The sequence below is a fragment of the Equus asinus genome, chromosome 20 (genome assembly GCF_041296235.1).
Source record: "Equus asinus isolate D_3611 breed Donkey chromosome 20, EquAss-T2T_v2, whole genome shotgun sequence".
NCBI classification, from domain to species: Eukaryota; Metazoa; Chordata; class Mammalia; order Perissodactyla; family Equidae; genus Equus; species Equus asinus.
In genome coordinates, this window is record NC_091809.1 from 45625666 (window position 1) to 45651904 (window position 26239).

The 26239-nt window shown below is 49.7% G+C and overlaps 4 protein-coding genes across 13 annotated transcripts; 2 read left to right on the plus strand and 2 right to left on the minus strand.

Annotated features, from left to right (window-relative positions):
• The first annotated feature begins 279 nt into the window (after positions 1-279).
• SLC37A4 (solute carrier family 37 member 4) lies at positions 280-6913 on the plus strand. 10 transcript variants are annotated; one of them, XM_070490124.1, is made up of 11 exons: positions 295-446; positions 914-1082; positions 1679-1997; positions 2873-3105; positions 3429-3672; positions 4182-4340; positions 4572-4657; positions 5169-5282; positions 5500-5565; positions 5922-6060; positions 6187-6913. In XM_070490124.1, exons 3-11 carry the CDS (start codon positions 1850-1852, stop codon positions 6351-6353), a joined length of 1356 nt encoding a protein of 451 aa, XP_070346225.1. In that variant the 5' UTR covers positions 295-446; positions 914-1082; positions 1679-1849; the 3' UTR covers positions 6354-6913. The 10 variants fall into 10 exon arrangements, 8 of the variants coding, with proteins under 8 accessions (XP_070346227.1, XP_070346225.1, XP_044608666.1 ...); XM_070490126.1 differs by lacking the exon at positions 5500-5565 and having other exon boundaries at positions 280-446; XM_044752731.2 differs by lacking the exon at positions 914-1082.
• Positions 6914-7563: 650 nt separating this feature from the next.
• On the minus strand, positions 7564-10314 carry TRAPPC4 (trafficking protein particle complex subunit 4). Its single transcript, XM_014855659.3, has 5 exons — positions 10037-10314; positions 9704-9878; positions 8978-9081; positions 8184-8310; positions 7564-7910 (listed from the first exon to the last, which is right to left on the minus strand). Exons 1-5 carry the CDS (start codon positions 10209-10211, stop codon positions 7832-7834), a joined length of 660 nt encoding a protein of 219 aa, XP_014711145.1. The 5' UTR covers positions 10212-10314; the 3' UTR covers positions 7564-7831.
• Positions 10315-10588: 274 nt separating this feature from the next.
• RPS25 (ribosomal protein S25) lies at positions 10589-12412 on the plus strand. Its single transcript, XM_014855661.3, has 5 exons — positions 10589-10728; positions 10966-11061; positions 11629-11812; positions 12181-12279; positions 12363-12412. Exons 1-4 carry the CDS (start codon positions 10726-10728, stop codon positions 12273-12275), a joined length of 378 nt encoding a protein of 125 aa, XP_014711147.1. The 5' UTR covers positions 10589-10725; the 3' UTR covers positions 12276-12279; positions 12363-12412.
• On the minus strand, positions 12376-20746 carry CENATAC (centrosomal AT-AC splicing factor). Its single transcript, XM_014855655.3, has 11 exons — positions 20551-20746; positions 20243-20406; positions 19721-19819; positions 15726-15792; positions 15591-15653; positions 15200-15264; positions 14940-15045; positions 13919-13949; positions 12865-12954; positions 12659-12791; positions 12376-12580 (listed from the first exon to the last, which is right to left on the minus strand). Exons 1-11 carry the CDS (start codon positions 20713-20715, stop codon positions 12508-12510), a joined length of 1056 nt encoding a protein of 351 aa, XP_014711141.3. The 5' UTR covers positions 20716-20746; the 3' UTR covers positions 12376-12507.
• Between the last annotated feature and the right edge of the window lie 5493 nt (positions 20747-26239).

The following is a 26239-nucleotide window of genomic DNA, read 5'->3' on the forward strand; positions in this document are numbered from 1 at the left end:
TGCAGTGGGTCCCGGATCAGAATTGAAGGTTTACTTCGGGCCCGGTACTTTAAACACTGTCTATTTTGTTTTAACTCTGTCCCCAACAGTCTGACCATAAGTTAAATATTCAAATTGTGCTTATTTAGGACGGTACTAATTTCTTACCGAAAATACCATAGTCTCCTATAAGACCTTTCCCAGACTGTGACTGGCAGTGGGAGGCACTCAGTAAAAAAGTTCGTTGAAGGCCATCAGTTAAGAAGGGACCATACAAGCCCAGCCCCTAAGGGGCGCTGTTCCCCCCCAAGCGCCAGCGTGACGGGCATGATTAAGCCCAGAACCTTGGGGACCGACTCGACTCCCGGGCCGAAAAGACGCCGGCGGGGGCCCCGCCCCAGCCAGCGCGCCCGCGCATGCGCCCGCCGGCCCCGCCCTGTCCTAGTCGGGCTCCCGCCTCCGTTCAGGTAGGGGGCGGCACGCGGGGGAGGGGCGTCGCCGGAGGGCGGGGCTGGGGGGAGTCTCGGGCCTCGGGGCCCCTTCGTTGGAGCCTCAACGAAGGTTGCCCCAACTTCCGATGCAACCCGGAGCTGCTCCTGCGGCTGCCCCTTCCGGGGAGGGGGCAAGTCCTGGGGCTGGGGGCCGCCGAGGCGCTGCGGGTGACCAGCACACGCCTGCTCCTTTCTGTGGCTCTGGTCCTCGGTCTCCGCACCCCTCCGGCGCCTGCCCCCCGGCCCCGTCGGCTCCCAGCCCGAGTCGGGTGTCCCGGGTAGCTTGAGGACACGGGGCTGGGCAGGTGCCGAGAGCCCGCCGCCAGCCCCACCCTGCGGGGCTGCGCTGCCGGGCTCCCGGAGCGAGGGGCCGCGGGGAGAAGACTACGTGCGCTCGCCCGCTCCGCTGGCGCCCACGCCTTCTGCTCCAATTGCTTTCCCAGCCGAGCGGAAAAGCCGGGGGCACGTTGCCCGGGCCCTGGGAAGCAGGGCAGTTCGGCCCCGGCGCTTGAGGTCCGCCGGTGCACCTTCCCATCCGCAGGCCGTCCGTCCGACAGGCACCGACCCTGCAGCCCCCAGCCAGCCAGACGGGAGCCCACCCTGAGTCACAGGGTAAAGAGACCAGAGGCAGCTGAGTGACCCCACCACGACCCAGACCCTAGTAGGGCTTTCGGTGTGACACTGTGGGCCTGAACCGGGAAGTTTCCCCATGTTTACAATTCTGCAACTAACAATAAACAGTTACCCCCCATGTGTGCCAAGCATGGGGAGTTACAGGGCTTGAGGTCGGCTCTAGAGGACAGGGAAGTGGGGTTTTGGGTGGTATGTGTCTGAGCGTGTGTGTGTGTGTGTGTGTGTGTGTGTAGAAACTAACCCAGAACCTGGTGCAGTGCCTGGCAACCCGTCAGCCCTGAGTAAACCTTCATGGAATGAAAGAGAAGGTAGGTGACTGAGGGAGCCGGGCTACAGAGGGCAGCTCTACTCGTCCCACCCCTGCCTCCCCTGGGCTCCTGCAGACAAAAGTAATTAGGTTGAGCCTTTAATCACAGCTGGTTTCACAGGCAGGAGGACAAGGAAGAGCAGGGAAAGGGAGCAATCCTGGGGACACTGGGTGCTGGCTTGGCTCACAGGCACTGCCTCCCTCTGGGACCCCCTCCAGCCCTCACAGCTTGGCAGTCAGTAATCTCCTGTTTTCTTGTCTCCCTCAGGACACTGGGTTCCCTCGGAGCGTCCCCAGGCTTAATGATTGTCCAGAAGGTGGCTATAAAGGGAGCCTGGGAGGCTGGGTGGCGGAGGGAGCAGAAAAAGCCTACCTCAGCAGATCTGGGCACTGAGACAGCGGCAAGCAGGAGCTGTGGTCAGGGGCTCTGTGTCCCACCATGGCAGCCCAAGGCTACAGCTATTACCGCACTGTGATCTTCTTGGCCATGTTTGGAGGCTACAGCCTGTACTACTTCAACCGCAAGACCTTCTCCTTTGTCATGCCGTCGGTGGTGGAGGAGATTCCTCTGGACAAGGATGACTTGGGTGAGCCCTGGGAGGGCGCGGGGGGGTGGGGGGGGGCACCCAGAAACAGGCCAGCAGGAGAAGTTGGCTGTTTGTGGCAGTGTGGTGTGTACAGGCATTCAGTGTGTGTTGAGTGTCTGGGCACGGCAGAGGCTAAGGGAGTCCGCATGTGCTGGGTGAAGAGGCTCAGATCCATGTATGTGGGTATAGACGAAGGACTGAGTGTGAACTATGCATGTCTGAGGAGGGCTGCTTATCTCATGTGTCTGTGCGTGTCTGTGCCCCAGATGTGCCCCCAGAGGCACTGTTTATTCCTAGTGTTTAGGGGGGTTCTGAGCAGTTTCCACATCTGTGTGAGTGCATCCTCAGACCACAGGCTGTGTGCTGCCACTGACACTGTGAGCACTGGGAACTGGTGAGCTGGCACAATGACTTCATGTGGCCCAGAAGGCTACCTTTCAGGAGGAATAAGGTCCCTGACTCCAATTCTGAGCTCTTCACCCCATGTTCAGATGTGGGGCAACAGAACTTCCCAGAGGCCCTGGGTCAGCATCCAGGGTGAGGGGGAAACGAGGCATGTGTAAACCCCAGGGAGGGGCCTGCCCTGTCCTGCTCCCTTCTTGCCCTCTGACAGCTGCAGCTGAAACTCTCCAACAGGCTGAAAAGTCATGGGTCAGCCTGGGGCTAGTGCTGATGGTGAGGCAGGAGGAGTGGGCCCGTGAACATGAACGGGTGTTAGGATTCCAGCACAGGCTCCTATTCCTCTTGGAAGGAATCTGTCTCACCCTGCCAGGCACCTCTACACACCTGATCCCAAGCCTTGCTTCACCCCTCCTGGCCTTTGCCCTGGCCCCTAACCCCCCACGTGTCCTTCTCCCTGCTCCCCTCTCCTGCAGGGCTCATCACCAGCAGCCAGTCAGCAGCCTATGCCATCAGCAAGTTCGTGAGCGGGGTGCTGTCTGACCAGATGAGTGCTCGCTGGCTCTTCTCTTCTGGGTTGCTCCTGGTTGGCCTGGTCAACATAGTCTTTTCCTGGAGCTCCACAGTGCCTGTCTTCGCTGCTCTCTGGTTCCTCAATGGCCTGGCACAGGGGCTGGGCTGGCCCCCATGTGGGAAGGTCCTGCGGAAGGTGAGTGTCTGCTTCCAAGAAGCCTGTTTAGATTGGCACTGAGGATACCTAAAGAGCATGTGGGAGCACCTGCACCTCCACCCCCAACCCACAGCAGGGCAGGTTCCTCAGGAGTTCCAGTCCAGCTCCTAATGCTTGTCAAGATATTTTAGGAACCTGAACGTGGTGGGATCAGGTGGCAGATGAGGGAAACTGGCCCTGCCAAGTAGAAGTGCCATCTCCCTCATCCCTGTAATGTGAGCATCTGGGACTGTCCCACGTGACCCCCACCTTCAACATGGACTGTAGGCTGGGCACCTACTCTGTCCCCCTCTGCCCCACAGTGGTTTGAGCCATCTCAGTTTGGCACTTGGTGGGCCATCCTGTCAACCAGCATGAACCTGGCTGGAGGGCTGGGCCCTATCCTGGCAACCATCCTCGCCCAGAGCTATAGTTGGCGCAGCACGCTGGCCCTGTCTGGGGCACTGTGTGTGGTTGTCTCCTTCCTCTGTCTCCTCCTCATCCACAATGAACCTGCTGATGTTGGACTCCGCAACCTGGACCCCACCCCCTCCAAGGGCAAGAAGGGTGAGCACCCACCCAAGCCGACCACTGGGGCACCTTCGTTCATCCTTCATCTGGCAGACTTTCATTGAGGACTGGTGTAGACCTGGCCATGTATGAGCCAGTGGATGTCGGGGGAGGGATGGCGATGGAGAGTGGGTGGGGAGTAAATAAAACTCCATCCCAAGAGGCAGTTAAGTACCAGACAATTGGCAGAGCCAACAAGTGCTGTGACTCGTTATATCCTGGTCCTTCCTCACAACAGAGCCAGGCTTTCTTGTTCAGGGCAGCATCTTAAGCTTAAGCGGCTTGGGTGCCTTCCTCCGTCCGCCCTGGTCCTCACTCTTTCATTTGTTAAGGCTTGAGGTGGAAGGGAGAGGGCAGAACAGTAGGTGTGAGGGTACCTTCCTGCTGATCCCTAGCTGTACAGACGGACTCTGCCCCTGTGGCTGGTTAATGAGGTGGGTGGGGGGGCTTAGCGGGCGCAGGGCAGCAGGAGCAGAGCCTGAGGCCTGGCCTTCTCCCACTCCCAGGCTCCTTGAAGGAGGAGAGTACCTTAAGGGAGCTGCTGCTGTCCCCTTACCTGTGGGTGCTCTCCACTGGCTACCTTGTGGTGTTTGGAGTAAAGACCTGCTGTACTGACTGGGGCCAGTTCTTCCTTATCCAGGAGAAAGGACAGTCAGCCCTTGTGGGTAAGATGAGTGTTGGGACAGGGGTGGGCATAGGGAACAGGAACCAATGCAGGGGATGGGAAATTCAGGCCCAGCTTCCCTTTATCCCTGTTCTTTCCCTGAGGCCAGACACTGCTGGGGACCCTGTACCTCTCTAGGTTTAAGCCAATCTGGGATAACTCCAATGTGTAACACCCTTCCATACCCTCCCACCCTTCCTTTCTCTCTTCCCACCACAACTTCCCACTGCAGGTAGCTCCTACATGAGTGCCCTGGAGGTTGGTGGCCTCATAGGCAGCATCGCAGCTGGCTATCTGTCAGACCGGGCCATGGCAAAGGTGAGTGGGCAGAAGGAACAGGAAGGAGGAGGGTCCCTTTAAATCTTCCCAGCATGACTGGGACAGGCACCAGAGGTGGGAGCCCTGGGGCACAGGCAGTTGGCATATGCTGGTTTAGGTTGAATGTGCTGGGAATGATTCCAGGCTACTCTTCTTTGCTAGGGCTGTGGAGATAAGGCTCTTAGGGAAAGGTTTTAACTGACATCAAGGAGAGCCAGAATTTCTCTCAGCCTAGCAGTAGGCTTCTCCAAAGCCCCAGGGAAACTGGGGTTAGGGAGGGGCTGGGTGCAGCTCGCCAGCACGTGTCCTGAGCCTGCCCAAGTTGAGGACGGGATGTGGAGTTTGGCCTCAGACGTAATGAGCACGTCCCAGGGCCTCCCAGAGCTGCCTGGGCCAAGAACTGGGGTGGGATTGCCAAAGACCTGTCAGCAGAAGCCTGCTGTGTCAGAGTCCAGGGCTGGGGGTTCTCTGCTACTCCTAGGGCCTGACATTGCTGGGACTGTGTCCACAGGCAGGGCTATCGATCTATGGGAACCCTCGCCATGGACTGTTGCTGTTCATGATGGCTGGCATGACAGTGTCCATGTACCTCTTCCGGGTAACTGTGACCAGTGACTCTCCTAAGGTAAATAAGGAGGGCCTGGCGCACGGCAGGTACGAGGAGGAGAAATGCAGGGGCTACTGACTCTGTCTCCCTCTCCATGGCTCCGGCCTGACCCAGGCCTGTCTCTGCCTCTCAGATTTCCCTTTTCAGTTCTGTTTGTACCTCAGCTCTCCTCTGTACTTTGGTGCCCCTCCTGGACTCTGGGCCTGGTTTTCTTCTCTTCCCTGTGCTCCTCTAGGATGTTGCTTTCTGGACTCCAGCTCTTCACCCTCTCGCTGAGCTCACAGGCTTTACAGAGCATGAGGTGCCTTATCTTTATGTCTGGTTTTTCTCTTGGTTTGTTTCACCTTTGTCCTACCCCTCTGCCTTGCCCCTAGCCAATCCACGCTGCGCAAAGTCTGAGAAGAGAGCACCTCCAACTTGGAGGGATGGCCTCTGTACCTCCCTTTCCTACCCACACAGGCCCTGGGGTTTGCTCAGCGTGGCACCCACTCCTCTAGCTCTGCACTGTCAGTTGTATTGGGAAGTGGGATGGGGGCTCACTTACTGTGTCCTTACTACAATTATTCGTTCCTGGGGGCCAAGCATGCTTCTCTCCTCTGGCAGGGGTAGGGAGGTAAGCTTTCTCACTCTAAGTGCCACCCTGCACTGCCCTTGCAGCTCTGGATCCTCGTGTTGGGAGCTGTGTTTGGTTTCTCCTCTTATGGTCCCATTGCCTTGTTTGGAGTTATAGCCAACGAGAGTGCCCCTCCCAACTTGTGTGGCACCTCCCATGCTGTTGTGGGGCTCATGGCCAATGGTAAGTGATACCCTCTAGAGTCTTACTTCACCCCCACTTGTGCACATAGGCCAGCTTGAGTCTGGAGCAAGCCCCACTGGCTCCAGCCTCACAAATGACTCAGGTTCTTCCCCTCCTCCCTGGCAGTGGGCGGCTTTCTGGCTGGGTTGCCCTTCAGCACCATTGCCAAGCACTACAGCTGGAGCACAGCGTTCTGGGTAGCTGAAGTGATCTGCGCAGCTAGCACAGCTGCCTTCTTCCTCCTACGAAACATCCGCACCAAGATGGGCCGAGTGCCAAAGAAGGCTGAATGAAGAGAGTGCAGGCTCTGGAGTATCCTCTCCCATCTGTGGCCTTTCCCCTGCACAGGGGTGATGGGAGAGAGGGAAGTGGGCTGCTCCGGCTAGGACTGAACCATTGACTTTCCCTTTTCTGCCCCTTTTTCCTCGCCCAGGTGGCACTGGGAGTTATCAGTGGCTAATGAGGTCCCAGCTCCCCATCCTATGCTCTATTTAAGACAACCTTTATTCTTGGACTCCATTAGCTCCTATTTCCTGCCTTCAAACTGGAAACCCCTGCAGTCAAGGAAGTCTCCTATACTTTTCTTCCTCTCCTGGGCCCTTCCCTGCCCCCACTCCACCCCATCCCCACCTGAGCTGAGGCTCCTCTTGCAGCTGTAGGCTACCAGTGGCCCATGACTTCCGTCCTAAGGCCTCTCAGCAGGGGGCAAATGCCATTATCAATACCTCAGACTCCAGGGGAAGACAGGAGGCCATCACTCCCATCTATACCCTGGGTACAGTAGGGGGTATGGGTGGGAGGATAGGAAGACTTGTTCTTGTTATAGAAGATTAAAACTAGATTTGATACTAAACAGTCAGTGAGTCATTCTTTCAAAAGGAGTAACACAAGCCAGAGAGAGCTTTCTTTGAAAAATACTCTTCCAAAGCTTTGTTTCCCTGGAATGGGAAAGCTGATGTGGACTCCTTTAAGCTCATGTCTTCTCTCCCTTCAACTTAACACTGTCTAATTCAATGATCATTTTAGAGATGAAGCTACAGGGTTTCAGGCAGATGAAATAACTTGATGGAGGGAGGCGGTGTAACAGGAGCTCACTGATAGTGTAGGCAGAAAGCCTGGGTTCAAGCTCAGGCTGTCAGTAACCAGATTTGAGACTGAGGCACAGAATTTATACCTTGCTAAATCTCTTGTCAATAAGAGAATGTACCCCAAGGCTAGAGTGAGAATTAAGTGAGCTAAAGCAATACAGCCTGGCTATAAACAGTTGATAAATGTTCCATCATCATCGTCACCACCACCACCAGCACCTCAGGAAGTCAGCGGCAATTCTGGAACTAGATCCAAGGCTCCTGATTCAAAGTCCCATGTTCATTTATTTAATGAACACATATTTATTTTGTTTTCTACTAGAACATAGCATTACGTCTTCCCAGAATTCCCTTATCATTCCTGTCTCACCCCCCAAGCCCTTCCCCTAAAACCATCAATTAGGATAGCAAACACTGAGATCAAAGGAATGTTTATTACAGCATTTATGGGCCTACCTCCTCCATAAATAAATCTGTACAGAGTTGGGAAGTAGGACCACGATAGATACAGGAGGGAAGAGAGCAAAGTATTAAGGCTCGGGGATCAGTACATGTCATCAGGCTCGTCATCCTCCCATTTTCAAGTGCACTAACAAGGCTGCTGGGATCTCCATCAGAATGGAAACAGCAGGACCCTTGCTGCAGGATCTCTCAGAATTGGGGGTGTCCACTGCAGGTTCAGCCTATGACCCAGGTCCAAAAGTTCCAGCCTTCTCTGCCACCTCCAGGGCTAACTTCAGGTTCTGGTCAAACAGCTCACACCTAGGCCAGGCCCAGGAGGGACAAATGAGGACAAAGGGTGAGGCCTCAGGCTCTTTCTCCACTTTAGGTACAGAGGAGAGCCAGTGGAAACTGCGTGAAGAAGGACATGAACCCCAAGGAAAGTCTTTGGTTTCTCAAAATAATAAGTAAAAGGCTAGTCAGTTTTGTTTTATTTAAAAATAACTCTATTACACTTCAAAATGACTCTGGGAAAGAGCACATGGGGAGGGGCAAGGAGGCTATGACCAGTATCTAGGGAGTGGGGCCACCTACCTGATTGGCATTTCCAGGGAGTAGAAAGGATTCTTGAGGGCAAAGTCTGAATAAATCTCATAAATCTTTCGGAGAAGAGAATCTATTCCAGCTTGTCTAGGATCTGCCAGCACCACAAACTTGATCCCTGGAGAGTAGGGCGGGGAATGGTTACCAAATGGCAGAGAATGCAGCAAATAATGCCATCCTGTGTTTGTACGGCACTTTCAGTTTTGCAAGGCACTTTCACAAGCCTATTTTTATTCTATCCTCACTGCTCCATAAAGCAAGAAAGGCAAGATTTTGAATCTACAGGTGAGACCTTTTATAGTCAAGTGACTTTATCACATCACCCAGTTGACTGAGAGACCAGGCTTTGAATTCTAGCTGTCGCTTACTTCTGCTTAGGGTCCCTCAGCAGAAAGCGCCAGGCAGGGGACAAACTCTGGCAGTTTTCAATTATCTGCATTAAGTGAGTGAAGCAATGACACAATCCAAAGGTTACTTCCATTTGGCATTTGAATTTCATTTTGGAACAACACACTTTCCAAAATGTGTGGAATATGAGACAACTTTAAGGTGAGCTTTATCTCCACACGGGATAACCAGGGCTGAGCACACTGGTTGACGTGAACAAAACTCACGTCAGATTAAATATTGGCTTTGGATTCACAAAACAAATAAATAGATGTATCTGTCCAAGTGTCACAGGAAAAACAAACCACCAGCCCCCTTGCTTACTAAAGCTGTCTTTGGTCAGTCCCTCCCCCCAACCTGCCCCAGTGAATCCCTCTGGCCTAGCTGGAGATGCATACCTGTCAGTGTCTGGAAGCAGTGCAGTTTGAATGTGTCTGTCTCCAGCATCTCAATGCCTGAGCTGCCCTGTTCCGGAGACAGCTGGGAGCCGATTGCGAACAGCCTATTTGCAAAGGAGGCAAAGCTGGGAATGCACCCGACTGCTGCAAGGGAGGAGTGCTTCTCCACCTTTTCCACTGAAGAGATCCTGTCTGCTGAGGAGTTCACATTACAGCCTGACAGGCAGATGAGGCGGTGTGAACTGCCCAGCAGCAGTATCAGAATTTCTTTAAAATTCACTTGAATTCTGCATATATTTTACACTCATACTTTGCTATAAAACATTTTATATGGAAAAACTTTGGATAAAATTAACACTGGGAATATGTGCCACGGTTACTTACCCCGTGGCTATAGATCCCTAGCACATCTCACACCATAGCTGAAAGCAAGAAAAGATCTTAAAGATCATTTAGTTCAATTGCCTTACTTTAAAGATGTAGGAACTAAGACTCAGAGAAGAGAAGTTGACTTAAGCAAGATCACACCACTGCCAGTATCACCTAAAACCTAGTTTCACTGGATCAGTTCTTTTTCTTTTCACAGCACAAGCACTGACGATTTAAAACGAGGTAGAGAAACGTAGGCACTGCCGCTCAGGAGACTGCCCGCAGAACCACACTAATCCTGCCAGCCTAACAACCAAGTGCAGGCCAACAAGCACTAGGAAGGGTTGGGGGACTTACGAGTGGAACATGGAAGCCAGCATGAGCTTCTCATTGGAGGTGAGGCGGGGCCGGCCGAATCGAATGGACACCGGGTAATTAGCAGGGTTGCCCAGGTATTCCAACACCTCTTTCCCATCAGCCGTGTACTTGCCGTTCACGTCCACGCCATTGATGGCCAGCACCGCGTGGCCCACTGCAGAAGTGAAGCTAAGGGTCAACGAAGGCCCAGCGTGGGGATTCGGCGCAGGGGACAAGGGACCCGGCCGCACCCCTTCACGCCGCGCCTCTGCAGAGACTCCAGCCCACTCCCGCAGCACCCGGCCCCGCCCCCCGGGCCCGAGCCTAGCCCACCCCGGATGCCGTCGCGCTGGCCAAAGGCAACGAGCACACGCTCGTCGTGTAGCTTGAGCAGCAGATCAAGCGGGTAGCTGAAAGTCTTCTCAGCCTCGGCCCGTGGCGCGTAGCTGTCCAACTGGTAAATCAGGCCGCCAGCTTTGTTCACCACATACACACTAAAAATCGCCATTGCTTCGCCGCGGCGCGGACACCGGTAACTAGCCTCTTCCCCACGGCCCCGCCCCGGAACCGCAGTCACGGCCCGCCCCCCCCCGCCGCTTTCCCCTCCCAGCCCCGGCGGGCGGCTGGCTGCGGCGCCTGCGCACTTGAAGCAACAGGCTCGGGTATCAGTAATGCCGTAAAGTGAGCTGCTGGGACCGGGTGAATTGTTTTCTGTCTCTCTTTCCCGGTTCTTAGCGCCAGGACGTAGCAACGCGTGGCAGCTTCGCAACTAGCGGCAGAGCCCAGCAAGGCGGCGCAGCGTCTCGCGTGTGCGGGTAGAGAGCCGGAGCCCACTGTCCCCAGCCGGTTTCCGGCTCCAGCGAGACCGCGCTGCCTCCCAACTTCCATCGCGGGCTCCGCCCCTTACCCCGGAAGCACTCGCCGCGGGTGGAGGTTTCTGGGCTTGTTGGTGAGCGGCGCTTCCTTTTTGTCCGACATCTTAGCGAGGCTGCAGTGGTAATAGCTGCTGTCCGAGCTTCGCGATGGTGAGCCCGGGGGTCTGAAGCCGGCGCGGTTCCGAGAGCGGGGCGGTGCTAGGGCACATTTGAGGCGACATCGGACGGGAGGGCCCCCAGAACTGCCTGGCTGCATCTCGAGGCGGGCGAGGGTCTTGCTTCGCCCATGTGCTCCGGCATTCGGGTTTGCGGGGGTGAGGGGCGCAGTGGTAGGGAGAGCCTGGGGCCGCCTTCTGACCTGGCTGCGTTCCCGCTTTTCTTCTACAGCCGCCCAAGGACGACAAGAAGAAGAAAGATGCCGGAAAGTCGGCCAAGAAAGACAAAGACCCAGTGAACAAATCTGGGGGCAAAGCCAAAAAGAAGGTAGGAGTGAGTCCCCCCGTAAGAGGGAGAGTGGGGGCGCCGGTCCCATAGCGCTAGTAAAAGTGACGTGTACAGTAAATGGCTCGTAAGGTTGTGGGGTCTAGAGTTACATTATTAAAGCTTAAGCTCTCATCACGATTCGTTGTTACTGGTCTTTTCCTCATTTGAAGAATGGGTGGTACATATTACTTGGAAGTTAAAGAAGGTTGTATAAAGCATTTGTTCTGATGTCTGGCCACATGATGTTACTTTAATTAGTCCCTTGGGACTCAGTTCATATCCGAAAGTCTCAAAGATGTGTTGGGGTTTTCTCCCCCCAATCTAATTATCTTTGATGCTATTAACGGTAATCCTGATTTTTTAATCTTATTTTATATCGTGGCTTTCTAATTACCTGGATATATTTATTTGAATTTGCAGGGTTTCTGCAGGCGAAGGAACGGAGCCACCCTCTCGGTTATAGCTCCTACAACCATGGAAGACATTTCTCTGATACAGGTTGTTTAGGAGAGAGAGCGCGATTCGTCTGGGAGCACTGACTTTTTTCCTTTTTGTTTTTGTGAGCAGAAGTGGTCCAAAGGCAAAGTTCGGGACAAGCTCAATAACCTAGTCTTGTTTGACAAAGCGACATATGACAAACTGTGTAAGGAAGTGCCCAACTATAAGCTTATAACCCCAGCTGTTGTCTCAGAGAGACTGAAGATTCGCGGTTCCCTGGCCAGGGCAGCCCTTCAGGAGCTCCTTAGTAAAGGTGAGGAGTGTTGTGCTGGTAGGCTGGTGCACGTTAAAATAGGCCTGACCATGTTAGCCTTCTTAAATGCTTTTATGGAATTTTAAAAAACAGGTGTAGGCTCACCAGTGGTCATTAGCAATATAATTCTAGTATGTTATCTCGAGGATAAAACCTAAAGCAGGGTTCTTGGCCATTTTTGTGCCGTAGGCCCCTATGGCAGTTTGGTGAAACCCAGGGATCCCTTATATTTCCAAATAAAAATACATACATAAAATTACAGAAGAAACCCAATTACACTGAAATATGGGTATTAAAATTCCAAAAGTGTTTATAAAAATAAGTATCTCATAGTACTGTTATGTGAAAACGTTTTCTTTTCTCCCTAGGACTTATTAAACTGGTTTCAAAGCACAGAGCTCAAGTAATTTATACCAGAAACACGAAAGGTGGAGATGCCCCAGCGGCTGGTGAAGATGCATGAACAGGTGAGCAAGAACCCAGGGGCTCATGGTGTATGCATCCCCTGAACAAGGCTCTATAGTTCTGATTCTTCTTTATTTTTTTGCAGGTCCCATCAGCTGTACATTTTGAAAAATAAAACTTTATTAAATCAAATAAGTGACTGTGTGTTTCCTGAGAAAGGTAATTTACAAAGGATAGTAGGTACAGGTTTGTTGACTTGGCTTTGAGCTCTGATGGTAGTTGAAAACATATCAGGAAATCATTAGCTTTTTTTCTTTATGTGACTGTTTGTTCCTTGCCGCAGCTTCAGTTTTGAATTGATGCCTGAAAGGAAATGGGTTAACAGGATGAAGGCGTAAGGTCTCCAAAAGGGTGGTGGGTAGGGGGCCGGACCCATACTACCTCGATTGCCAGCGGCGTCCGTTATTCCAGACCCGGCCAAAAGAGGGCAGCCACCCTGCACCGGTGCTAGAGCTGTGGTCAAAGTTGGCCCCAACTCTGTCTGGGGGCAGTTTCTTCAATTTCTGTTTTTCCTCTACAGATAAGTAAAGAGTTTTGAGTAGGAAGATTTAAGGAACCCACTGTCATTCTGGAGTTAGTTTACTTACTTTCTTTAAGAAATTCTTCATAGGAGGGTCCTATTTGTTGGTTCCCAGAGCTGTATTCCTCATCTTGGGCCATCCAGGGAGGTGTAGCACCTGAAAAGAGAAGACTCATCAAGTAGAAATTAAGGCACTTAAAAAATTTTTTAACCTTCAGTCTACTGTGAAACGTGCCTTTAAGCTCTTACTTAAGACCTAGAAATGTTCAAAAGCAAAACCCAGGAATCCTGGACCATGGGAAATGAAGGTCCTTGGCTAATTTAAAATAGCATATCTTACATGTGACGTGCTAGTATTTAATAGTTTTATGGAGGTGTGATTGACATACAACAAACTGCACACGTTTAAAGTGTACAATTTGAAACGTTTTGTGTGAAACCACCATAATCCAGATACTGAACATCAACCCCATGTATCCTCGTATCCCTTTATAATACTCTTCCTACACTTCCACATACCCCTTTCCAGCGCCAGGCAGCTACTGCTGTGCTTTCTGTTGCTGTAGATTAGCTTGCATTTTCTGTAATTTTATATAAATGGAATATAGTGTATATATATATATTTTTTGGTCTGGCTTTTAGCATTGTTTTGAGATTTTGTCTGTGTTGCATGTATCAGTAAGTTCCTTTGTTGTTTACTATTCCATTGTTCATTTGTTGAGGGACATTTGGATTCTTTCCGGTTTGAGGCTACTGCAAATAAGGCTGCTATGATGATTTGTGTCCAAGCCTTTGTGTGGACAGACTTTATTTTCTCTTGGAATGGCTGGATCCTAATGCTGGGTGTATGCTTAACTTTTCTTAAAATGCTGAACGGTCTTCCAAAGTGGTGGTTCCATTTTATATTCCCACCAGCAGTGTATGAGAGTTCCTCCACAAACATGGGCAGTGACCTTTAGCCATTCGGGTGAACATCTTTTGTATATGCCTTTGTTGAGTTTTGAGAGTTCCTCATATATTCATACAAGTCCTTCATCAGATAGTGCTTTATCTTAATCAACTTTATTCTTTTAAAAAGAAAAATTGCCTCTTAAAATTTGAGAAACTGCCGTGGGCCTTACCTGAGTGGATGTTACCAACTCCTGGTGTATCCTGTAGTTGGAAATGGGGGGAAAAATCCTAGATAAGAGCCAAGAGATGATAGGATACTCACAGCTAGACAAAGGGCAAACTTTACAGGAGGCGGATGGAACCATTGCCACAATGTTAATTCTGCACACGGACTGATGTTAAATCTTAGAGCACACTAAGTCATTGAAAGACAGTCTTGTCCTCAGGAGACTCATGATCTTAATACTGATCTCCCAAAAACAGACTGCCTACTACGTGCCAGGTAAACAAAACCTTTCCTCACAGAGCATACAGATCATTGGGAAAGAGAACTCGGTATAAATTAAATCACATGCACAGCTCTACATGGTACTACATCCATTTATAACAGAGACAGCCTGTTCAGATAAGCCACCTGTGAAAAACTGACATTTGAGCTAAGAGCTGAAGGAAAGTAAGTGTTGACTAGGTGATGAGGGAAGGAAAACGCATTATTAAAGGCAAAGGCAACAACATAAGACAAAAGTAGGGAGAAGCACAGTACAGCTGGACTATAGAATACAAGATTGCAGGTAATGTAATGATTTTCTGTGTTTGGGACAGGATCACAGGGAGAAAAATTGTTCCAAGGTGGAATAGAGGCCAACTTGTATTCAGGAGCTAAAGCAGACATACTCACTGACAGGATGTGGGAGACAGAAGAAGGGGATAAGGATCTGCATCTACAGTTAGTGGAAATACAGGAGTAGAGGGGGTAGATTCAGGTGCCTATGGGATATCTATAATCTATATTGAGCTGGCCCTGGGTTCTGCAGAGGATGAGGTTTAGGAGTGACAGTGGGGGCAACAGGTGTGGAGAAGCTCACCATGGAGGGTGAGGAAAGAGGTCTGAGAAGATGCTACTGTGGAACGGTGCAGCAAGAGGGAAAAGCCTGAGTTAAGACAGGAGCAGCCAGAATAGGTAGAAAAAACAGAGGTGGGTGCTGACTGACGGGGCCTTTTCCCCTTTCCGGGCTTCCTTATCCATTATACCTGATGGCCAATGAATGTCAGAGGTTGTCCTGTTTCCATCCAGTCAAGCTCTGGGGCTGGTGGCAGGTCCAAGTATGAGGGCTGCTGTGAGATGGAAGCTACTTGGCTGAAAAAGACAAACAGCAGCCAGCTGGCAGACAAGGTCCTTGAGCCATGAGGACAGCAAACATGAGATTTGCTCTCATTTCACAGCCAAAAGGTTACAAAATGCTCTAAAACAGGTGTCAAACTCCCAGCAAGAAATTCCCAAATAATCTTACCTGTTTGTCCCTTTCCAGCTTCCAGGTGCCGAAGAGCCCTCTTCTGGGTCTGGCACTGCCTGAGGCTGAGTTTGATTCAGGAAAAATAAATGTGTCTAGGATGCTTAAGAGTCTGCCTGGCCATGCTCCCACCCTCCAGAAGGAAGCAAATTAGCATATGAAGGGTACTGCCCATCTTGCAAACTCTTCCCTTCCCTCCCTCCCAGCCCTTGCCCCATCTCCACTGACAAGGCCTGCCCCCTGGCTGACAGGTAAGGGAATTCAAGCCGAGCAGGTGAAGCATGGAGTCCATCAGTTCTCTTAGAAGAGCTGGTAGGTGAGATGCTGGACCTGAGAGAACCAGGGATCAGTGGATTTGGATACTGCTCTGGCTTCTCCGAGAGAAACCAACCTCTAACACAGACCAAACCACCTCCTGCCGGCTCTGCTCCACCTCGCGGATCTGAGCTGCCATCTGTGGGAGAGAGGCTGCTTAGCTACAAAGTCACGGGGGCTGGGTCCTTCAGAGGCCTTTCCTTTAACTTACCTCTTTGATCACCTCATCCTCTTTTTCCTCATAAGAATCCAAACCTTTCACCATGGATTTCTTGAATCTAAAAAGAAAAAGGGCAAGTCAGCCCAGAACCCCAGTCCCTGCCAGTTGTGAAAAGATCCTCAGTAGATAATTTTTTCTTTAAATTTTGAATAATTTCAAACTCACAGAAACAAAATAGTACAATGAACATCTGTGTACCTCTCACTCAGGTTCACTGTTAACGTTTTGCCATACTGGCTCCACTTCTCTTTTATGTACACATTTCCTTTGTGCCAAAACAAAAATGGGTTTTAGACATCATGAGACTTAACTCTAAGCATACATGTCCTGAGAACAGGAACAGTCTATGAAATCATGAAACCATTACCACACTTAAGAAAATCAATTACTCTTTTTGATGTTCAAATTATCCCATATTTGGCTAGTGAGAACCCCTTCAAACCAGCTCCTTTGTCCTCTCGACCATTCCATCAATCTGAGCATTTCCAGCGCAAGATATTCCAGACTCACCATGTACCTTCCCTGCTCCAAACCTGAAATCAATGATTTCTCCAGTGAAATCTGGTTCACTTTACTAGGAAGTATTATTTAGAAATAAAGAGCTGAGAGTTAGCAAAGCTCTTACTGATCCACAGGTGTCATGCTTCCAGCTCTTTCTGAGGAGAGAGCTCTTTTTCCTTAAATAAATAATTCATACTGCTACCTCCCCATTCAAATCTCTCCCTTCCTTACTGGTACCTTCCTTCTGCCATAGTGAAAACCCTGGTTCCCAACAACATCAATATACTTGCAGTTGTTTTATCCTACAACACACACAAAAAGGCATAGAATAATACCAATACCGCCATCATGACAACTAAGGAAAGCTCAAGATTTCTTTGCAGTTCTTTAGCCCTTAGAAAATATCCTTCTAAATGTATACAGTCAGAATTTGTGTTCAGGGGCCAGCCCGGTAGCCAAGTAGTTAAGTTCGCATGCTCTGCTTCAGTGGCCTGGGGTTCACCAGTTCGGATCCTCGGCATGGACCTGCACACTGCATATCAAGCCATGCTGTGGTGGCATCCCACATAGAAGAACTAGAATGACCTACAACTAGGATGTACAGCTATGTACTGGGGCTTTGGGGAGGAAGGAAAAAGGAAGCGTGGCAACAGATGTTAGCTCAGGGCCAATCTCTCCTCACCAGAATTTTGTGTTCAAAAGTAATTTCAGAGCCAGCCCTGATGACCTAGTGGTTAAAGTTTGGTGCACTTCGCTTAGGCAGCCCAGGTTCACTTCCTGGGCATGGAACCACAACACTCATCTGTCAGAAGCCATGAGGTGGGGAACGGCCCCATGGCGCAGCGGTTAAGTGCGCACGTTCCACTTCGGTGGCCTGGGGTTCTCTGGTTTGGATCCCGGGTGCAGACATGGCACCGCTTGACAAGCCATGCTGTGGTAGGCATCCCACATATAAAGTAGAGGAAGATGGGCACGAATGTTAACTCAGGGCCAGTCTTCCTCAGCAAAAAGAAGGAGGTTTGGCGGTAGATTTAGCTCAGGGCTAATCTTCCTCAAAAAAAAAAAAAAAGCAACCATGGGGTGGTGGCAGCTCATGTAGAAGAGCTAGAAGGACTTACAACTAGAATATACAACTAGGTACTTGGGCTTTGGGGAGGAAAAAAAGAGAGGAAGACTGGCAATAGATGTTAGCTCAGGGCAATTCTTTCCCAGCAAAATAAAAGTTACTTCAATTCTTATTGTTTGTGGTTATTATCAGTTTTATATATAATTAAGATAATGTGTCTTTGCAATCAATTTTAGGATTTGTCTTGTGACCTAATTTTACTATGTAGAACACTTATGTAGAGAAATGGCTCTAGCACGGTGCCTTGGCAGCCCTGCACTTCTCCACACACGCAGAGCCTTGAACCGCAGCTTGTCAGTCTCGCCTCCTGCCCGTGTGATCCTCCCAGAACTTGCGAGGATGGGAGGCCTGAAAGGAGCTGCTATGAGGCCATCTCCCGCTTGCCTCCCTGTCTCCCCTGGGAGGCTGTCAGGAGAGTTTCTCATCAGCTCCCGGGTTCTGATGAGGAATGGGCTTTCTACGCCACCTCTCTCAGACGAGAGCTGCAGTCTACATTCGGCTTCCCAGCAAGAAGGTATCCCACAGCTCACACTGCAGTCATCCAGGCCTCTTGGTTTCAGTGTAGTCCTTTTTGGTGTGGGGTCAAGGACCTGGGAAGCTGGCACTTGAGCTTACTCTCTTTGCTGTCCATGTAAGTAATAAACTGTCTAAATCAGGGCCAGCCCCATGGCTGAGTGGTTAAGTTCGAGCACTCCGCTTTGGTGACCCCAGGGTTTTGCTGGTTTGGATCCTGGGTGGGGACATGGCACCGCTCATTAGGCCACATTGAGGCGACACCCCACATACCACAACTAGAAGGACCCACAACTAAAAAATACAACTATGTACTTGAGGGATTTGGGGACAAAAACCAGAAAAAAAAAAAAGATTGGCAACAGTTGTTAGCTCAGGTGCCAATCTTTAAAAAAACCAAAAACCAAACAACTGTCTAAATCTAAAAGTGGCTCATTTGATCTTTACCTGTCAGATCAGTCAAGCTTGGCTTTGCCTTGTCCTGTGTTTGTGAGCTTGAAATTTTTAAGATTAAAAGTCAAAACTCTATTTGGGGGGCTGGCCCGGTGGCACAGCAGTTAAGTGCACACATTCCACTTCTCGGCAGGCCAGGGTTCACGGACGGGTTCCATTTCCAGGTGTGGACATGGCACCACTTGGCAAAAGCCATGCTGTGGTAGGCATCCCACATATAAAGTAGAGGAAGATGGGCATGGATGTTAGCTCAGGGCCAGTCTTCCTCAGCAAAAAGAGGAGGATTGGCAGTAGTTAGCTCAGGGCTAATCTTCTTCAAAAAAATAAAAATAAAAGTCAAAACTCTATTTAAATAAAAAGTTCAAACAGCCCATCCTCACAATTCTCAATCATAACCTTTTCTGCTCAACTATCCTTTTTTTTTTTTAAGATTTTATTTTTTTCCTTTTTCTGCCCAAAGCCCCCCAGTACATAGCTGTATATTCTTCGTTGTGGGTCCTTCTAGTTGTGGCATGTGGGACGCTGCCTCAGTGTGGTTTGATGAGCAGTGCCATGTCCGCGCCCAGGATTCGAACCAACGAAACACTGGGCCACCTGCAGCGGAGTGTGCAAACTTAACCACTCGGCCACGGGGCCAGCCCCCCAACTATCCTTTATTCATCCACCAAAAACCATATGTAGCTGGGACAGGGTGTGAGGAGTGCTTTTCGTCCTCAGATTCCTGTCTCCTCCCAGTCTGAACCACAAGTTTGAAGGCAAGTTGGTGGGATTTAGGCATTTCTTATCATTCCCTCATTATTCTCCACACTGAGTAGAAAGGACCATGAGTTTTTCTGTAACTTTGGCTCTGGGATCCCCTTCACACCTCATAATCTCAACACAGTCCCAGTAAAAGTGGTGACGTGAGGCAGCCTGCCCTCTTCCTGAGGCAGTCAGGGCTCACACCCTTTCTATGCTGACCAGCTTCCTGCACTTTAGTTTCTAAGGGTCCTCCAGAGGCCAGTTACAATAGAGTCTAAAACAATTAAAAGTGGGCACTGTGTGAGCACCAGTTTTTCGCACACTGCAAACAGCCTCTTCTATTCCTAAAGGACCTTAGTATTCTCTGTGCCACGCATTTAAGTAGTTGATTACAGTCAACTTTTACTATATACTGCTCTCTATTTGGTAAATGCACCGTAAATCCCATCCCCCAACTAGATTATAAACCTGTCAAGGACTCTGTCATACTTTTGTGTCCAATATAGTGCCTAGAATAACGGGGGCTATGAAGACAATAGATCCTTATGAAGTCCTTACTGAACTTTCCAGTTAATAGAGGAAGCTCCAGTGCCTCCCACAGATCCAGAGGATGCACCCCCTGCTACTTCATCTTTCGTAACCAGTGACTTACCGTGCGTAATCTTGGGGCGAGATGAGAAACTTCTCTTTCATCTGGAGCTCGGCCTTGTTCTCCCACCAGAATCTGTTGGTTGCTTTCTTGTGCTCTGGGCTGAAAGAGGAGAGGATGAGTAATCTCAATGACAGATTATAGAATATTACTCAGATATCTAGGCATTAGATAAGTAATGCAAACTGACATCTGGGTTTCTGCCTCTGGACAAGGCTAGAGGAGGAATATTCGTACTAGTCTCTTCCTGATCTCCAGTCTCCCTCTTTCAATAAAAATGTGAGTCTGAGAGGAGGGGATGGGAGTAGCCTTGAGCCAGCTGGCTTTCCAGCCGGACCACCAACACTCCCGGGACCATGGCAGCCATAAGTCCTCTACCCCTCAAGGCTGGCAAAGCCTATAAGGTGGCTCAATCCATCCACCCCGATCAAATCACAAAAGCATTCCTCCTCTTACCCACCCTAAACCCTCCCTCCCACGTATGTATGCAAATATGCTGGATGAAGCTCCCAAAGCGGCTGTCACCTGGCCAGGTGCTCCAGCAGCCCCCCGTGCAGCACGGTCAGGTTTCCGTGGCTCAGGTGTTTCCGCACCTCACAGCTGCAGCACAGGCACCAGCAGCACCGCTCGTGCTCGGGCACGTAACGCTCCACCTGAGCCGCGCGGACGGCCTTGCGGGCGGCCTCCACCTGCGGCGGAGAGGGGGTAACCGGGCAGAGGCCAAGTAGGACCCGGAGCGGGACCCCCAAATCCCACCCCCTCGGGCCCTCACCGCAGTGCCCGCATCCCCGCTCCCAGGCCGCCCGCAGCCCACTCCGGCCTCCCGTCCGCACCTGGGGCAGCAGCCGCTCCAAAGCCACCTTCAGCTGCCGCTGGTGCTTGCGACTGTAGACGTGTCCGCGACCGCAGAAGAAGGTCTGGCGGCACAAACCGCAGCGCTCCGCCGGCGCCATCGGCCCAGCTCTGGGTAACCGGACGTGCAGCCTGTCCTTTGCCATCCGGTGACCCCTGACCCTTCTGGGGCGGGGCGGGGCGAGCCCAGCGGCCCCTAGCGGCGGGCAGGCGCCACTGCAAACCCTTCTGCGGCTGCGCGGGGCCTTCCCTTGGCTCCCTTGCTGCTTGCAAACCCGGCCAGTCACCGGTAACCCTGATAAACTCTGTTTAGCCAGAAAAAAAATGGTGCAGCTGCGGAGGAAACAGCGCACGCAATAGTTAGGTGTAACTGCAGGACCACAAACCACACACATGCTGGGGCATTGACAAGGACCCTATTAGACAATGTAACGAATCATAACTAGCATTTAGAGTGCTCACTCCTTGTCCAGAGCTTTACATTAACTATGTCACTTAATCTTCACAATTACCCAATATAGTATACTATTATCATTGGCACTTTGTTTTTTAAAGATTGGCATCTGAGCTAACATCTGTTGCCAATCTTTTTTTTTTCTTCTTCTTCTCCCCAAAGCGCCCCAGTACATAGTTGTATATTCTAGTTGTAGGTCCTTCTGGTTGTGGCATGTGGGCCGCCGCTTCAGCGTGGCCTGATGAGTGGTGCCATGTCCGCGCCCAGGATCCGAACCGTGAAACCCTGGGCCGCCTAAGTGGAGGGCATGAATTTAGCCACTCGCCCACAGGGTGGCTCCTATTATAGGTATTTTACAGGCTGGAAAACTGAGGCAGGGAGGAGGCAGTAACCTTGTGGACGGTTGCACAGATGTTAAGCAGTAGAGGCAGCACCTTGGGCCCCGTGATCTTCAGTACCAGCAGGCTGCGGAGAACGCAAGCTGGAGGTGGCCATAATCTAAGATGTAATCACAATCATACCCCCACTGGGGTCTTCTGAGCATTGCTCCTGTAAAGCTGTAAAGGGGAAGCTATAAAGGGTGCAAAATCATTGCCCAGGGTTAGCAACTTCTCACAGAATCAGCAGCTTCCCTGTCAGTCCTGCTTCCCTAAGCCCTAGGGCCTAAGGTGAACTGCTTCCTTACAGGGCTGAAATCTCCAGGCTGTGATCTTCGCTCTAGAGCTCCCCCATAAAAGCCTGGGGCCTAGCCCAGACCTTATTTATGGATGAGCAGGCAGAGCTGGCACAGAGTCCTGAACTTCCCTTAGATTTCTTGCCAGTACTGGTACACTAACTTGGATGGCTACGACATCTGTAGGTGTATACACAGTCAACTGTACATAATCCAGGCTCAGAAAGTAGCCAGACTTCCCTTCAGATCTTGATTTGCTGTGGGAGCTTCCCCTTAAACCCAAGCCTCTGTCAGATGTGATCCATTTTGATGACCCTTGCAACAGTCAATTCCTTGACCTCCCATTATTCCCTTAGCAGGGTCAAGCCTAGACCTTGTCCACCCAAAATTTTTCCTTCTCTGAACCCAAACTCTGATGTTCTACTCTGACCAGCCTCTTCCACCCTCCGTGTGGCCTTACCTTCTGTCTCGTCTTTAACTACAGGGAGCGCTCCATTCCTGAAGATGACTACTCTTATTCATTTTCTCAGAAAATTATTCAGCATCTGCTAGCTGCCAGATGCTTTGTTCTAGGCCAGTGGTTTTCAAAGTGTGGCCTCCAGGTGAGCAGCATCAGCATCTGGGAGCTTGTTAGAAATGCAAATTCTTGAGCCCCACTCTAGACCTACTGAATGGGAAACTCTGGTATGGGGCCCAGCAATCTGTGGTTTAATAAGCTCTTCAGGTGTTTCTGATGCTTAATTAAGTTTGAGGATCACTGGTCTAGGTCTTAGGTCCTCTTGGCTTCACTTTACCCGCTTGATCCCAGGAATATTTCCACCACACTCTCACGGCAACCTGTTATATCACTTGACCTTCTAAGACCTCTCATTTTGTCAAACCCCAACTGTGGATCAACCCAGCCATCTGTTCCCCTCATTTGTTTCAAAGCTGCTTAGAGTAGTCTACACTATCTGCTTTCACTCCTACTAACTTCTTAGTCCTCTGCAGTTTCTCTAAAGTTCTCACCACCAAGTATTCATTCAGCTGCCATCTGAACTTGTGTGAAATGGAATTCAACATCCGCCTCTTCAGAATATCCCCTATTTTCATCCTCCCAGGGAATGATACCCGCAACCTAAAGCCTGGAGTTTTGGGGTGATTTACTTTTGACATTCCCTTTTACTCAGTCCCCATATCCACCCTGCACAAGTTGTTTCCTTGAATTTCTGTGATATTTAACGTCTGTTCTCCATCTTTTATACTCAAAACATACCTTATTTTAATTCCCTTCCTCTTTTGCTTGGATTCATGTAAACTCTTTCTAACTAGGTTTCCAAGTGTCTGGTCTATTTCAGCTCCATTTATCCTCCAGACTATGGTCTTAAGAAAGTCTCTAAAATGACTTTCCTGATTAATTTAATGCCTCTAAATTGCCTTCAGGAAAACTCTAAACTTGCCAGCATGACTTTCAAAGTCTTTTACAACATGATTCCCACCTTCCTCTTCATCTTGTTTCCCACCGCTCCCCTCCTCCTTCCCTGACCTCCTCCAGGCAATATTCCAGCAGTCCTATTGCACCTGTGCATTCTAGTATCTCCAGCCCTTGGTTTCCTCTGCCTGGAATTCACTTCTTTCTAGCTCTGCCTGGTAAATTCTTTCTATTATATAAGGCTCTGAGATATGAACTCGATTGGAATTTCCATGAGGCTGGTAACTTTGGCACATGGTAAGCTCTCAATCCATTCGTAAGCTCTCACATCAATTTATTATTGAATTAATGAAATATCACCCCGTTTGTGAAGCCTTCCAAAGTTGTTGCTGCAGAATTAATTTCTCGATTCCAAGGTCCTTTGCTCATCCTGTCGCCATTTTTGTTTAGTAGTCAGTTGAAAAGCTCCTCAAGTGCAGGGGCTGTGTCTTGTTCGTGCCTGGCCCCCTAGAACTAGCATAAAGTGGTCTTCTATGCATTTTGGCAAATTAAATTAAAACCATCAAAACTCCCTGGAAAGTTAGGGTGCCCTTGGGGTGGGAATTTGTGCCAGGAAGGAGCCTAGGAAGCATACAGCTAATGGCCTGCTAATTAATAGTATCATACCACAAAACAGCCTAATGGGAGTTTTATTTATTTAAAAATTGTAAAAGGTAATTTCTTGTTAAAAAAAAAAACTAGAGGCTATAAATAAAAAATGATTGTCCTCCATATCTTGTTACCCCCCAATCCTCAAAGATGACTATTGCTGTTTGATAGCTATATTCTTCAAGCTGTTTTCTATGCTTAGACAACATATTTATATATATGAAGAATAATTTTCGTCACATTTGGAATCATACTGAACATACTATTCTGCTACTGGGCTTTTTTACCCAAAAAAAATCTGTTGTGGGTATCTTTCTATGTCAGTACATACAGCATGATTTAAATACTATCTATATCCCAATGACTGTCGAATGTATTTTCATCTTTAGCTCAAACTTATCTTCTCAACTCCGGACTTATAACAATTATCTACTTGGCATAACCACCCTGATGCCTCACAGATTCTAAACACAGAACTGCTCCAGCCTGCTGGTCCTACAGGCTTCCTTTCCTCCCCGTTCACCCAACTGCTCAAACCAGAAGCCTCAGCCATCTTTTCTCCTCCTTCATCCAATCAGTCCTGTTCACTTGTTGATTCTACCTCCAAGATACATCATCAGATTGGTCTGCTTCTCCCCATCTCTTCTGCCACTGCCACTATGCCTCTCCCTCTGGACAACTGCAATCACCTCCTAACAGTCCTGCCTGCTTCCACATCTGCCCCGCTACAAGCCATTTTCAATGAGTGGCTAAGCATGATTAAAAAAATAAAATCAGGTTATGTCAGTTACTTCAATTACTTTTCACTATACTTGAAAAAAAAACCCAAATCCCTTATCATAGCCTAGAAAGGCCTGTGTGGTCTAGTCCCTGCCTCCCTCCCCACCTCCCCTGGGATCGCCCTCCCCTTGCTTACTGCATTCAGTCCTCCACGGCCTTACCACCATTCTCTCAATAGGCCAAGCTGAGGAGGTTCCCTACCTCCTAGGCTTTGTCCATTCTGTTCCTTCTACTAGAATAATTTTCCTTCCCATTCTTCAGCCTGGACACCCATTATACAGGTCTCAGTTAACATGTCTTTCTCAGAAAGGCCTTCTCTGACCCTCTCTCCAATCTAAGTACCCATGTTATTTTCCCTCACAATAACCTAAACTTACCTTGTTAATATTTATTATCATTGTACACTATTAGTGTGTCTGTTTAGTATCTGTCTTTCCATCTAGACTGAAAACTCTGTGGGGCAGGAACCCTTTTGGGTTTCACTCTACCCCTAGCACCTGGCACAGGGCCTGGCATATTGAAAACTCAAAGCAAATAATTGCTGAATGAGCAAAAAAGAGGATGTGAGGGTAGGAGTATCATATTCTATTGGAGGGCAAAATGCGCAAAGGTGGATTTTTCTCAGGGTCCCTTTTTCCACAAAGGCTATATTGTTTTGTTCTTTCCTTCTGACCTGTTGCCTTTTGGGATTCACTTGCAACTTAAACCAGACAGCAACAAGAATGTGGACAGGGATAAGGATGCGCACAAAGTGCAGATGAGGTGAACAAGTTGAGGCCAAATCAGATGAAATCAGAGCTTAGGATTCAGGACCATCTCCTTCTTCCTGGGTGCTGGATAGACCAGGGTGGGAGCAGAGGGGGCTCTGGCTGCAGAGAGTCCTGGGTGGGCCCAGAGTGAATGACACTAATGACCTGGTCCCTCCCCCGACTCCTCTAGTAGATGTCACATAACAATTAGCATCCAGACAGTCCGGGAGGAGAAAATCAGCACAAAGCACCTCCAGGTGGATTAGGGAAAGGCAGTTCTCAACTTGCTTCCACGGGGCATCTGCACGTGTCTGTCTGTCTTTTCCTTGGCAGTAGTCACTTCTTCTTCCCATCCCATCCCTGCCCCTGCCCACCTCCCCAGCCTCCACCTCTGCCTCCGGGGAGCATCAGCAGCTCCCCGACAGAGCAGGGCTGCCTTTGAGCACTTCTGGAGGAGTACTAGCTTTTGTTTTCCAGACCTAGAAAAAAGACCCAGTGCTAATGTCTCCTGTGAGAAGTCTTCCCCAGCCCTTCCAGACAGAGCTAATTGCTCTCTTCTCTGTGCTTCTAGAGAATATGAAACCTGCCAGTTAGAGAAGTTACTAGTGACAATCCACAGCAAACAGTGCCTTCTCACTACCTAACAGGCCTCATGCTAGGCTCTGGGGGTTTGGACATGAATGTGACCTATTCCGTTAGATTGTCCTCACTGGTTGCCAGTGTCGCTGTGGGTGAGGGCCTCTGGGACAGGGACTACATTTTATACATTGCTTGGTTCATTGGTTCTCTACTCCATCAGCCCTAACACCCGAGGAATAGAGCAAATATTTTGTAACGCTGTCTTTACTACTCTGAAACGAACCTTAACTGATAAAATAACCTACCCACCCATGTAATTTTAAAAAGAGCAATATAATGCGCTAATATAACAGAAAAGTAAAGGGAGAGAAGTTTA

Bases quoted from the DNA above. Each gene is read 5' to 3' on its own strand.
- SLC37A4 (XM_070490124.1), top strand. From the start codon at position 1,850: ATGGCAGCCCAAGGCTACAGCTATTACCGCACTGTGATCTTCTTGGCC. The intron at 3,106-3,428 runs GTGAGTGTCTGC...TCTGCCCCACAG, and splicing joins GTGGGAAGGTCCTGCGGAAG to TGGTTTGAGCCATCTCAGTT. The intron at 5,566-5,921 runs GTGCCTTATCTT...CTGCCCTTGCAG, and splicing joins CAGGCTTTACAGAGCATGAG to CTCTGGATCCTCGTGTTGGG.
- TRAPPC4 (XM_014855659.3), bottom strand. From the start codon at position 10,211: ATGGCGATTTTTAGTGTGTATGTGGTGAACAAAGCTGGCGGCCTGATT. The intron at 9,082-9,703 runs GTAAGTCCCCCA...CTTTGCAAATAG, and splicing joins CTGGCTTCCATGTTCCACTC to GCTGTTCGCAATCGGCTCCC. The intron at 8,311-8,977 runs GTATGCATCTCC...CCTACTCTCCAG, and splicing joins CTGCTTCCAGACACTGACAG to GGATCAAGTTTGTGGTGCTG.
- RPS25 (XM_014855661.3), top strand. The intron at 11,062-11,628 runs GTAGGAGTGAGT...TTTTGTGAGCAG, and splicing joins GGGGCAAAGCCAAAAAGAAG to AAGTGGTCCAAAGGCAAAGT. The intron at 11,813-12,180 runs GTGAGGAGTGTT...TTTTCTCCCTAG, and splicing joins TCAGGAGCTCCTTAGTAAAG to GACTTATTAAACTGGTTTCA.
- CENATAC (XM_014855655.3), bottom strand. From the start codon at position 20,715: ATGGCAAAGGACAGGCTGCACGTCCGGTTACCCAGAGCTGGGCCGATG. The intron at 15,654-15,725 runs GTAAGTTAAAGG...TCTCTCCCACAG, and splicing joins AGGATGAGGTGATCAAAGAG to ATGGCAGCTCAGATCCGCGA. The intron at 12,792-12,864 runs GTAAGTAAACTA...ACTTATCTGTAG, and splicing joins TGAAGAATTTCTTAAAGAAA to AGGAAAAACAGAAATTGAAG.